The following is a 13,652-nucleotide window of genomic DNA, read 5'->3' on the forward strand; positions in this document are numbered from 1 at the left end:
ACAGAAAGTGGGATCGGAATGTTCGAAATCGAAAATAAATTGCCAATATCTTTCCGATACAAGTGTGAACAGGGTAAAAAAAACTCAAAATGCAAGACAAATCAAAAGAACAAACATTACTTTCAAATGGAACAATACATTTTTATGGTCTTTTTTGTATTGGAAAAACTGGAATTCTGGGAAGCACCAGGCGCAAAAACTATGCAAGAACATGATATGCATGTTAAAACAGGTTTAGTATTTCTTCCCCCCCCCCCCCCCTCATTTTGAGAACCTTACCTATTTAAGACTGTGTCTCTGTCTGCCAACCGGCTCTTGATTTTAGTGGTCAGGTAGTCCAGAAAAATGGTCCAGATATCCAAGCAGGAGAAATAGCCTTCGTGCGTGGGCTGCAAATACACAACACAACTGTATAGAAAAGGGGCACTAAAATATCTACCAGTTTGTGATGCCAAACTCAATTCAATACTACAGAATTTCAAAAGCTGATGTTGGTGACCCAGTTTAACAGTAGCCATACCTGGTGGAAAGTGTATTTGAAAAGAAGTGCCAAAAACTCCACGACTGGAAACTGTGAGTTAGACTCAATCCGTCTCAAATGGACACTTACAAAGAGGCGCAGGAAGTCTGTGAACTTCTCCACGTAGCTGCAGAGCAAAACATATATGAAGATAAAAAAAAGGAACAGATCAGAAACATATAAAAAACCACAAGCGATTTAGAATATTAATAAAAAAAACACATGTAAAATGAGGGACACACTCATTTAGAATCTTATTCATCAAAAGCAGCCAGTTACCAAAAAAATAAAGAATGTTTTACATCAAATAAACCCCTTCAAAATGACCTACGAGACAGGCAACCCTTCACTCCAAACACTCCTGAAATACAACAGAAAAGAAATTCTAGTCAAGAGCGACTTAACCAACGAACCCAAAAAGATTAACATAGGGTCCAGAAGGGCTCTAGCCTGCTTGCCTGAGACGTTTTGTTGGAAACTGGGCATGTGCCCCATTTTCCATGCATGCAAACTTTCTTCAAATCTCATCGAAAGGGATCCATTCCATTTCATTTAACATGTACTGGAATTAATTTCATGCAAAAAAATCCCCAAAAACCCAAAGAAAATACTGTATTCCCCTACTTTGGTCGGCTAAGCTAATTAATCAGCTAATTAAAATTAAAACTATTGAATAGGTTTGTCAGCACTGACTGGAACGGCCTATTTCATGAATAAAAAGGCTGCTGTATGCGCACTTCTGGAGTAGTGAAGTGAAGTTAACACAGGATACTGGTTGCTAAAAAGCCCGGACTCCTATGCTGGTGCGAAGAGATTTGTGCAGCATAACCTTTTGAGCGAGCATGCATATATGAACATCCAAGTCAGAGAATTGAATCAGGGTACTGCTATTTGTGCTATTCAGTCTCAATTGTAATTTACACTTGGGAGGTCTGTATAAAAAGGTACAAGCTGTAGTCAGCATTAGCTATTTAGTTTGAGACTGATTTGCAAGGTGTGTAACTATTCATTTACAATTCTGTACACATGGGACTAGAATTTCCATTAAATCCCTGTTGCATTAAACTGGCAGCTATAAACTGCTTTAACAGTGGATTCATTCACTCTCAAAGTACTTGATTCTGGGCTGTTGATCTTTTTTAATTCCAGACTATTTTCAATCTCATTTTACCGCTCACACTAAGAGTTGTACCCGGCTCCCTTATCACTTTCCTGCAATCGCAGGTAAAGGGAAATATTTGGGCTGGATGGAATTCCACATGACTCCTAGAACCTGCTTCATCTCACTCAAAATAAACGACACAAACCTGACATTTCACACTGCTACACAAAGCTGCCGTCACACCGACGTACACTCTCTCTCTCTCTCTCTGGCCCTCCCTGCGGCTCAGCATACTTAAGGGTGAGCTAAGAACAGCACCAAAAAGCAGACCTTGACAAGACGACCCCCAAATGGAGACACAGAACTGAGGAGCGCCCGGGAATTAAATACTCCAACATTGCCATTATATTTAAAAGAAACATCCTGAGAGAATTTAGAATGAGAGACCCTGATTACGGAGAGCAATGTGGTGGGGGTATTTCCCTGCCCTTACCTCTCGTCAAGCTCCTCTAGCCGGCTCTTGACTGTGTGGGTGTTGTTCTGCCGAGTGAGCTTCTGCAGCAGGAAGAAGGTCTGCTGGAACATGCGCAGGAGGTACTCCTCGAAATCCAGGGGCACGCAGTTCTTGGACATGAGTTCATTGACGCAGGTCATGGCGAGTACTCCCAGCCTCGGCCCGCCTGGTAATTGGGTGCTGCCATTCACAGAGGTGCTGCTCAGCTTGCCCTTACCCCCTCGCACATCGCAACCGAAGCGGGCAAAGTGGAAGATGGTGTCCAGCAAAGCGGGGGTGATGCTAGTGGACAGGGGGATCCAGCTGAAGAGGTGTGCCAGGCTCTCCAGGGCCAGGGAGCAGAGGTGCTCACTCTCAGAGTTAAGCATGGGGATGGGCTGAGACAGCAGCTTGGAGTAGTACGGGCCTTGCAGTAGGTTGCTTAACAGGTCTCCTACAGCGGGAAAGAGGGAAATGCCTTATATGTGGAACAAGCATTTATCATTTGATCAACATTCTTACATATTTTGCTATAGATCATGTCAGATTTACTCTGAATTTCATACTGCCCCTTCAAACACAATATTGAATGCAAGGCTTACATGGAGTCCCTAATCCCGCTATACAAAAGATATTAAGTTAAAAGATCAATGGATGTAAGACATTAGCATTATATTTTTTAATGAAATTGATAAACTGTAGCAACAATATCCTAAATTACTGGGGAACTAATATCTATAGCCAAGAATCTGTAATGCATATGTTCTATTCGAAGAATAGCATAGTGCAGTGACCCCACTGCGTTAATGTATGACACAGACTAGGAACAAAGAATCACAGGACTGCTGGTGGGATTATCCAGTTCAGACAAACAGAACTGAAACTAAAAACAAAACATGGAGAGGTCCTAGTATGTTCCACTGTGTTGTAATAATAGTATTTCATTGAGTAGTCAAAGAATTATGCTATTAGTTTATCTAATTATGCATGCTGCCGCCGCCCCCCCGCCCCCATCATTTTCTTTTACCATATTAAATGACATTTATTTTTATGCACATACAGATTCAGCTTCAAATTCATAACTAAAACCTCAAAGGCATGGGATTACTTTACAAACCCTTTGCAAGACCCCCTTTCATGCTAAATATGCAAGAAAGAACTATCCACAACAGCACAGGCTCGTTGTTGGAACACCTTAAGAGAAAACATCCCCATGTGTTTGCCTGCAGTGCAGAAGGCAAGTCAGACAAGAAAGACCTTGCTAGTGTGAGTTTTACTTTTCTTCGGCTCTGTTAATTGAAATCTCTCTTTTGCCTGACACTTACCAATTAACTTAAACTTAAACTGTCTAACTTTGTTTGCATGTTCCCTCTGCTTGGTTTACTATTTTCAAATAAACTACGCATCTCTGCATAATCTTAGTTTAAAACGGAAAAGCTTCGTGAAGTGCAGTAAAATAAAGTGAAAACACGGTACGCACGGGCAAGCATGGAAAAGCACGGAGTAGTACGGCAAATCATTGTAAAATAAAATTATAATCAATAAACTATGGTGTAAACTAAGGGAAAGCATGGTAAAACAGCAAAATGTACCATCGTAACCTAACTTTTAAATTGGATATGGGAGGGTATACATCTCAACTCTGAATTCAGTTTGAATAGTGACGGCATAAAATATGACGGTTCTGTGATGGTACAGGCAATTCACAGACCAAAATGCCGCATCAGTACCGGTTCTGAGCCGTCATAACCCGTCTGCGTGAAAGGGGTACTAGATTACAATATTACTGATGCTAGGAGTAGTGTGACTTTAAAATAAGCAATATTTTCTGTAATGGAGTACCTATTTTGATTATATCGAATAATCAAGTATTAAAATCGATAGATTATTTTAATATTCGAAAATTGCACCACTATTCTTGATCATGGTTTGACAGCTGGAATATATGGATAACAATGCTTACAGTCTTTACTCGGTACACTATAGGGAAGAATGCAACAGTGACATTAGAGCTGTAAAACTGGGAGAGAATCTTTACACTAGAGGACCATACCACTTTCTCCAGAGGTGGGGGAGGGAGGGGGCGTGGCTGCCGTCACACTGTGTTTATCCCAGATTGACTCCAGAATCCCTGCAGAAGCACACAATTTTGTAAAAAAAAAAAAAAAGGATTCAATTTAAAATACTTGACAGCCTTAAGTTGTATAGTTCTAAATTTATTTAATCCCAAACTAACACACTCCATCATAAACTTTGGGTAATAAAAAAAAAAAGTCTAACAGACAAGTGTGACCAGAGCCTGAAAGGGAATTTGCCACTCTGGATTGCTGGCAGATGGCAGGAGGCCTGGCGGTTTAACTCACCTGTGAGCAGGCCCAGGACAGTGGGCACCTGCTCCAGCAGCAGTTTGCGCAGCTCCTCCTTGCGTGCCACACTCAGGTCCTCCCGCGGGCAAGCCAGCTCCTCCGACGTGGTCTTGAGCAGGATCAGACCCAGCGGGGCCAAGGCAGGCGACTGGATCAGCTGGGGAGAACAAACAAGCAGACGTCACAAAGCTAGCTTTCCCATGGCAAGTCGGGACAGGGAAGGGTCATGTCAGCTTGGCACTTCTTACCTGCAGTTGATTTTTATTGTAAAAGCCACAGCTTAAAATTGGACTAGCGGTTTAGAAATCATTAAAAGGTCCCAGTTTATGGTTCAACCAGATCCTGACATTTAAACTTCTATCTCTGGATCCATTTGAAGCCAAAACTTTGTTTAGAAACATAGATCAAATGGCAGTTTCTCAGATCCGAGCTTAAACAATGCAGTAACAGCAGTGAGTTCTGGGTTTAAAAACCACAGACCCAGGCAAACTTAACATGCACTGATTCTTTAGATTAAGTATATTCATGTAAGTGGTGGTCCTCTAGGTAGCTCAAAGTCTGTGTATGGCTTCAGAGCTGCTCCATCTACAAGGCGTGCTAAAGTACAGATTTGAAGCGCAATGCATTTAACTGTTGCCCTCTCCAATTTCCCTAGATTTCTACTGTTCAAAAGCACAGCAATGACAACAGTTTTCTCAAGAATCCTTAGAACAGGTAGAAGCATTCAGGGACAAACTTTTAAGGCCCTTTCAAGTCTTGTGGTGTTTTATGACGACAGGCTTCTCTGACTTTAGTGCCCTAAAAACGACATACGTGCTTAACAGCAATGGCTTAAACTCAAAACAGGTTTTAACTGTACAGTTGACGTGGGAGTGCAGCAAAACAGACCTTGTGAACTCCCTTGCCTCCATCTGCAGACTCTGCTTCCTATTTTTACAGTGGATAAAACTACCTGACCCAAGACAGCTCTGCAAGCCTAAAATGCTATACTTCACTGCTTGAATTTTACTATGTATTGTTAAGTTTCACAACTTTCAGTGCTGTGTCAGTGAGCTGTTACCCAATGCATGACCTTCAGTGCCAATTTATTCTTTACTATCCTTTTTACCAATTTGAGAGAAGCAGGAAAATGGGTTAGTGATCAAACAGATGTGTGGCCAAGCAGAGAATAGTCCCCAGTCTTCAGTATAGCATTCTATTTCCTTTCAAAACACCAAAAAACTCTAAACACTAAGGCAGTGTCTATATAACAAGCGTGTACAAAAGTCAGCCCAACACTAAAATGAGAAGTTTTCTACTCTTGTTTACAACCGATTCAATATTACTTTACACTTCCCTTTTAACAAGAAGGAGTTACTGTCGAGCTTTTGGTTTCTGCAGTAACAAGACAGACCCCTTAAACCATGGCAAAAGAATTGACTGCAAATCCTGTTGTAACCCGAGATTTGATCAGGGGTGGCCACTTCGCGACTTTGTCCCAACATTTTTCTAAATTGATTCACTGAAAAAATTATAACCTCCATCCAGACCCTGAAGTAGTTAATTATATAATTTTACCTGTTCAACCTGGAGTGGAACAGCCCTCCAGGACTGTGATTGGACACCCCTGGACTGATGCTATGTATTTCATTACTCACCAGTTAAGATTACATATTTAACCCCTTCCTTACTTATTTTTTAGCACCATCAGCATTATCACTTTCTGCTCATCAGGTTTACTCCAAAAGGTCCAACTGCAATCAGAGCAGGGGCCTACAGTACAGGCAATAATTAGGAAGCAGCCAATTAACTTGATCTACAGCAAATAACCAAAAGGTTTTCATCACAATAGTGTTGCAAGCTTGTAGTACTGATTTCAAAACTTTGGATAATAAGGTTGATCCTGGTTTGAAACTGAGAACACTGTGCAGCGAGTACCTGCAGAGTGTTTGTGAAGAAGTCGTGGTAGAACATAGGCCAGTCCTGCCTGCCGATGTCAACGATCACCTTGCACAGTTTGTTGCGGATGAAGTATGGCAGTGATTTATGCTCAGACAGCAGCAGCTTGGGCAGGCAGCTACGGATCTCCATTTTATCCTGAGATGCCAAGCCCAGCCACATCTTATTGATTAGGTTCTGTGGATAAAGCACAGGGAGGAACAGTCAGTCAAAGCACAGCTGGGTTTGTTTTGTAATGCTTATTAAAAGCCCCGGTTACAGATTTGAAAGCCCCTACTTTTACATTTATGTAACATCAATGCAGTGTCTTAACAAAACTTCTCACTTCTCCTTTTAATCTCACATTGCTCAGTTCACCTCTTCCCCCATCTAATCTCCAGGCTGCAGTAAAATACATCAAGCCCAACCCACTTTGCTCTGTATAGGTCAACGAATTGTGAAATGCAAAAAATAAAAACTTGTTTAACATTCTGCAAAGTACTGCCACAAACTTTAGGGCATACAAAAGTTTGCACATGGCTCAAAGACAGTAACTACAGTAAAAGTACCAGGCTTTAAAAACATGTCCAACGTACATATCCCCCTGCCGCAGCTGTAATTACAAAACCAATCAGTATCTTGAAAAATACTTTAATCCAGAGTATGTAGGTGTAAAAAAAGAAATGTAGGCCTAAGTGTGACATACAGACACACTGATGAACTTGACAGCTCTAGAGTATGCCATCAACAAGCTACTTTTTGAAGGCTTTAAATACAATATACTTAATATGGACACTGTTGAACAGAGTAGTTCCTACTGTTCCATCTATAGTTTTTCTTCAAAACAGTTTGGCTCTGATGACTTGAGGCTTGCAGTCCTCAGCACCTCTGTCACTGCACACCACAGTCCTGGGACACCCCTCCCTTCCAGCAATACAAATTTTAAGTGCAACAGTTCTGGAGAACAAATATGTTGTCATGGTTTACCATGACTATGCAGAAACCTTAGGGCTATTCTGGCTGTATGAACAGAGCCTGCTACCAGGGGCACTTGCATCTTCCTCTTAAAACTAGGGATACAAATGTTTATTTCTCATCTGCCCTGGGGACTCATGTCCTTGTGTATGGATATAGTGGACACACTTCACACAGAGTTTTGCATTCATTTTGGAGAACCAGTTTGATTGTGACGAAACTGTGTAGAGAGCTTCTTGGTCACACATTGAGTATCATAACATCAGGGTATATAAAAAGGGGGTCTAGTTTTTTAGCTATTGGAACAAATCTTGGAACATTTTTTAGATTGTCACACTAATCTAGAACACTTCCATGAATAGCAAACTTTATTTAAACCATCAAACCAGAGTTTAAAAAGATTAAACAAACACAAAACACTATTTAAAACAAGTTTAAGCTTTGTGAATAGAACCCAGAGTTACCAACGCTGTTGCTTGGTTAGCACTCGTTTTAAAAACAGTCATGTCTCAGAGTCCTGCGCAGGAGAATTTTTTAAATCCCGCTCTTGTCCTGCCCCAAAAACCAACTCACACGTTTTCTTGGATTTTTATCCCACTCCCACCCGCAAAAACCCGCGACACAGATTTAAAACATGCCGATTGAGCCCAAATGCAATGCAAATCTTTCCCATGCTACAAAAAACTACACAATTGTCAGTTATTTATTCATATATTTTCAACAGTTTAACAAACGGGATCCAGACAGAATTTAAGTTTTATCAAGCAGGCACTAAGAGTAAAACAAATCTTGCTTAAACCATGTAGAAAAAATACTTCAACTCCATTTACTACTGTAATAGACATCACTGTTACATTAGGAGTGTAAATGGTTTACTCAAAACTCCACAAAATAAAGAAACAATTCTTAGGACAGCCAGTGAACATAGCCTACTCAAATCAGCTAGCAACTGATTGCGCAATATTTATTAATTTGAAAACAAATTTAATCGCAAGTGTCTGACTTGCTATGTTTCATCTTCGACTCCATACAGAACGAGACATTGGATTCTCTTCGAGACTGCTCCCGCAAATTACCTCAATCTGAAATTTTTGCCCACCCAGTCCCGCCCGCAACAAAGTACATTTTTGCGCTCCTGCTGTCATGTCCCGCTATAGGGCTTAATTGTGTCTATATAACAGGTCTATCAGCAACTTCGCTGGTATGTAACAGACCAGTTCAATTCACTCAAGACCAACCCAGTGGTGGTGTTGGCTTTTGAGGAATTTCATGAAAGTACCCCCTACCCCACTCGTAACCTCCCTCTAGGAACAAGGCAGTGAAGATGGAGTTCCTACCTCAAATACTGTCAGGCTGTACATCATGACATACTCATTCCGAGTGTTGGACAGGAAGTACAGGCAGTATCTCCATGCACCCGTCTGCTGAGCAAAGTTATTCAACAGCTCCTCTGCCATGGAGGAAAGAAAAAAAAGGAGTCAGATTTCGTTATAGACTTCGTTATCCATCTACCAGCACATCACATTTTCTAATTTGTACGAAGGAGAAATAAGTCGCACGCACACGTTTTACAAGATGTCAATAAAAGAACCAACACAAGCAGTAGTAAAGTAGCAATTAATTTGAACAGGTTCAGGACCTTCCTTTTCTCCCCACCCTTCCAGGCACTTCTCTTCTTTAATCACTTCAACACCAGGACGTACGCACGCACATCAAATGAAAACCCACTCACAGTACCATGCCGTACCTGCGTACGTCAAGTTTCCCATTCTATGATCGGTTTCTCAGTCTAGCGTTTCAGGTTTCATTCTCTAAAGCAGTGCTAGTACTGTGGAATGTGCAATGAATGTTGGGGGAGGGTCAGGTGACATTCTTCTCCAATTGCGTGTCATGTAGCGATTCCAATCTAACTGTGGGCGTTTAGAAGGTTGAGATATATTGCAGGAAACCATTTCAGCTTTTACATACACATACATACACATATATATATATATATATATATATCGGTCAAAAGTTTTAGAAAACCCCCATTTTCCAGTTTTTATTGAAATTTAAGCAGTTCAAGTCCAGTGAATAACCTGAAATGGTACAAAGGTAAGCGGTAAACTGCCAGAGGTTAAAAACAAAAAGTTTAGGTTACCAAAAACTGAAAAATAATGTACATTTCAGAGTTATACAAAAAGGCCTTTTTCAGGGAACAAGTAATGGGTTAACAACTTACAACTGTTCTGCAGCAATGGAAGTAAATTAAGCCTTGAAAGTTGATGCTAACAATTCCTACAGGTGTCCCAACTTTTGTTGATTACTTACAAACCCTCAGTCTGTATAAAAGCAGTGTTGGAACAGACTGTGTTACTACACCCTCTCAAGCATTATTTGGACAGTATTGTACTGCAGGAAGTAGTATATTGCTCTCATAATGGCGAGAAAAAGGCAATTAAAGGAAGACAGACAGACCATTATAACCCTTAAAAGTGTAGGTCTTTCCTTTAGAGAAATTGCAAAGAAAGCCAAGGTGTCAGTGAGTACAGTTTCCTACACCATCAAAAGGCACTTGGAAAGTGGAGGAAACTCTGACAGGATGAGGTCTGGCAGACCCAAAGCCACAACAGAATCAGAAGACAAGTTTCTGAGAGTCAACAGCTTGCGTGATAGGCGGCTCACAGGACAACAGCTTCAAGCACAGATTAACACTGGTCGAAGTAAGCAAGTCTCAGTTTCAACTGTGAAGAGAAGACTTCGAGCTGCTGGTTTGACAGGTCGAGTGGCAGAAAGAAAGCCATTGCTAAGAAGGCAAAATAATAAAAAAAGAGGCTTGCCTGGGCCATGAAGCACCGCCAGTGGACTACTGAAGACTGGAAGAAGGTCTTATGGACCGATGAATCAAAATTTGAAATCTTCGGTTCATCACGCAGGGTTTTGGTACGCCGTCGAGTAGGCGAAAGGATGGTTCCTCGGTGTGTGACACCAACTGTCAAACATGGAGGAGGAAGCGTGATGGTCTGGGGCTCTTTTGCTGGATCCAGAGTCGGCGACTTGCACAGAGTGAGTGGCACCCTGAACCAAAACTGCTACCACAGCATTTTACAGCGCCATGCAATACCCTCTGGTATACGCCTAGTTGGTCAGGGGTTCATCCTACAGCAAGATAATGACCCAAAACATACCTCCAGGCTATGTCAGAACTACCTTAGAAGAAAAGAACAACTTTTATTTGTTCTATGCTTTAATTTCATAGTACATTGAGACATTAAACTGCAAAAAATGTCAATAAAAACTGGAAAAATTGAGATGTTCTAAAACTTTTGACCGGTTGTGTGTGTGTGTGTATGTATGTATGTATGTATGTATGTATGTATGTATGTACACACACACAATATTATATATATATATATATATATATATATATATATATATATATATATAGATAGCTCTGGAAAAAATTAAGAGACCACTGCAAAATTAACACTTTCTCTGGTTTTACTATTTATAGATATGTGTTTGGGTAAAATGAACATTTTTGTTTTATTCTATAAAGTACTGACAACATTTCTCCCAAATTCTCCCAAATTCCAAATAAAAATATTGGCAAATAGCAGCAAGTTTTCTTCCAGGACAACCTTGTACTTGGCTTGATTCACCCCCAGATGAGTCCAATTTTCAGCTTTGCCTAACACCTGGTCGTCTAATGGTTAGACAGAGACCTGGAGAGGCCTACAAGCCACAGTGTCTCGCACCCACTGTGAAATGTGGTGGAGGATCGGTGATGATCTGGGGGTGCTTCAGCAAGGCTGGAATCAGGCAGCTTTGGCATGAATCAAGCCAAGTACAAGGTTGTCCTGGAAGAAAACTTGCTTCCTTCTGCTCTGACAATGTTCCCCAACTCTGAGGATTGGTTTTTCCAGCAGGACAATGCTCCATGCCACACAGCCAGGTCAATCAAGGTGTGGATGGAGGACCACCAGATCAAGACCCTGTCATGGCCAGCCCAATCTCCAGACCTGAACCCCATTGAAAACCTCTGGAATGTGATCAAGAGGAAGATGGATGGTCACAAGCCATCAAACAAAGCCGAGCTGCTTGAATTTTTGCGCCAGGAGTGGCATAAAGTCACCCAACATCAATGTGAAAGACTGGTGGAGAGCATGCCAAGACGCATGAAAGCTGTGCTTGAAAATCAGGGTTATTCCACCAAATATTGCTTTCTGAACTCTTCCTAAGTTAAAACATTAGTATTGTGTTGTTTAAAAATGAATATGAACTTATTTTCTTTGCATTATTCGAGGTCTGACAACACTGCATCTTTTTTGTTATTTTGACCAGTTGTCATTTTCTGCAAATAAATGCTCTAAATGACAATATTTTTATTTGGAATTTGGGAGAAATGTTGTCAGTAGTTTATACCTATAAATAGTAAAACCAGAGAAACTGATAATTTTGCAGTGGTCTCTTAATTTTTTCCAGAGCTGTGTGTGTATATATATATTATATATATATAGTGTTTTAAATAATATTTTTTTGATTTATTATTCATTTTACTTGTTTAGTTATAGTTTATATAGTTTTTAGCGAAAGCTAAACATGGCAACATACATTGTCTTTCTATAATGAGCAACGGGAGTGAAGTTGGTTCGGAGGATTTCGATACCAGCGACAGTGATGTTGACTTATCACTCAGTGATTATGGTGAAGAGGTTGTGAAGCCAAGAACAATACAAACTGTACGAACAGAAGAGCATGCAGCTACTTTACAGGTAAGCCAGCTGCAAACGGGAAGCCGTTTGGTTTGAAATGACAGTGCTGCGACGAAATACTATCAAAACGCAGCACTGGGTACAGGCAATGCGGCAGCCAGATCCATCACAATGCCTGTGCAAAGTAGCTGTGTACACGCATTTGTGACTATCCCTCCAACACTGCGAAGCAGACACCGTATAAAAGGTACAGGGTCTGCTATGTAAATGAAAACAAAAGACGACAAAAGAAAAATGTGCAGTGGTTGCGAAGGCAATCCCGGGTTCTGTTGTATTGAACATTTCAATAAATGGCACAGAGCAAGTCGATACTGGCACACGTTTTGATGTTTGATTTTTATTTGATCATTATTGTTTACTGATTATTATTATCGTTATTAGCAGCGTTTTTGTTTTCATTGTTAAAAAAAAAGTTCTCTATATTGAATATTATTATTATTATTATTTATTTCTTAGCAGACACCCTTATCCAGGGCGACACACAATCGTAAGCAAATACATTTCATATGGGTATATAGTACTCCGCAGCATAAAGGTTTAATGAAATACACAGTTTAAGTCATTTATTTGTGTTTTATTCATCATATGTTAACATTTTATAGCAATTACAGGTTTGAAAACTATTATTATTTCTAAAATCTGGTACCTGGGAAGGAGTTTCATTTTTACATCTGGAGTTGAAGTGGTTAAGCAGCATTCTTACAGTCTAAGCTAACAGTGGAAGAATATTTAGTTTCATATTCCCATCTTCATAACATTCAGCAAATACCTATTCAATATGGAGCTGCTCTGGACAAAATCAGCCACGTGCATTGAGCAGTCAGCCTATAATAGATATTTTGCTGGACCTCTGGGGCACCCTTACTCAAAAGAATGTTTCATGTGGTCCCTGGACAGAGTTCTGTTACACAGTGTTATAGATCGCATGTATTCCTGCTCGTCTGGTTTACCCTGGTATCTTTTATGCTCATTAGACCTCATGTCCTTTACAGCCTCAGTCACCAATTCACATGAGGAGTGGGCAAATCTCTATGGCAATTTAGCATGGAGTAACATTTACCATTTGTATTTATCATATCTAATTAAACACTTCTTAAAGTGCAGCGGTATGTCAAGACACTAGACATGGCGTCATGTAGATTAAAATCTACTCAAGCTGTACATTGTGTTGCAATGTGTTTAGAAAGAGTGAGACTCTGAGGATACTCACCAATCTCCCTCTTGCGTTCATTGGAGGTGCAGCTGTGAAAGAATTCGGTCATTAGGCTCTCCAGAGCACGCAGCGAGGCCTCCTCCGACGCCTGTGGAGACCAGACAGTTATTGGATGCGTTCCAATATACCCACTACAGAGCTAGATTACCTGACCAATACACAGGGAAAGAAACTGGATAAGCCATTCTAGGAGGACCCTTGGAGGATCAGCATACATATAAAAACATTTAGTGGATGGGTACATACATTTTTAATCAGCTACTAGACATGTTAATAGTTAAAATGTAATACATTTTCCAAGTGTGAAATGTT

At 40.5% G+C, this 13,652-nt stretch overlaps 1 protein-coding gene across 1 annotated transcript in view; it reads right to left on the reverse strand.

Moving 5' to 3' along the window:
- Positions 1-13,652, reverse strand: part of LOC117431637 (exportin-6-like) — a 43,039-nt gene that overhangs the window by 17,802 nt on the left and 11,585 nt on the right. Inside the window, exons 2-9 of the mRNA XM_034052815.3 lie at positions 13,338-13,428; positions 8,711-8,823; positions 6,399-6,596; positions 4,479-4,638; positions 4,169-4,246; positions 2,116-2,569; positions 521-647; positions 280-389 (exon numbers count right to left, since the gene is read on the reverse strand). Of these exons, the coding sequence (XP_033908706.1) occupies positions 280-389; positions 521-647; positions 2,116-2,569; positions 4,169-4,246; positions 4,479-4,638; positions 6,399-6,596; positions 8,711-8,823; positions 13,338-13,428 (1,331 nt within the window). The remainder of the gene's footprint in view (positions 1-279; positions 390-520; positions 648-2,115; positions 2,570-4,168; positions 4,247-4,478; positions 4,639-6,398; positions 6,597-8,710; positions 8,824-13,337; positions 13,429-13,652) is intronic.

This window comes from Acipenser ruthenus, chromosome 22 (genome assembly GCF_902713425.1).
Source record: "Acipenser ruthenus chromosome 22, fAciRut3.2 maternal haplotype, whole genome shotgun sequence".
In the NCBI taxonomy this organism is placed as follows: Eukaryota; Metazoa; Chordata; class Actinopteri; order Acipenseriformes; family Acipenseridae; genus Acipenser; species Acipenser ruthenus.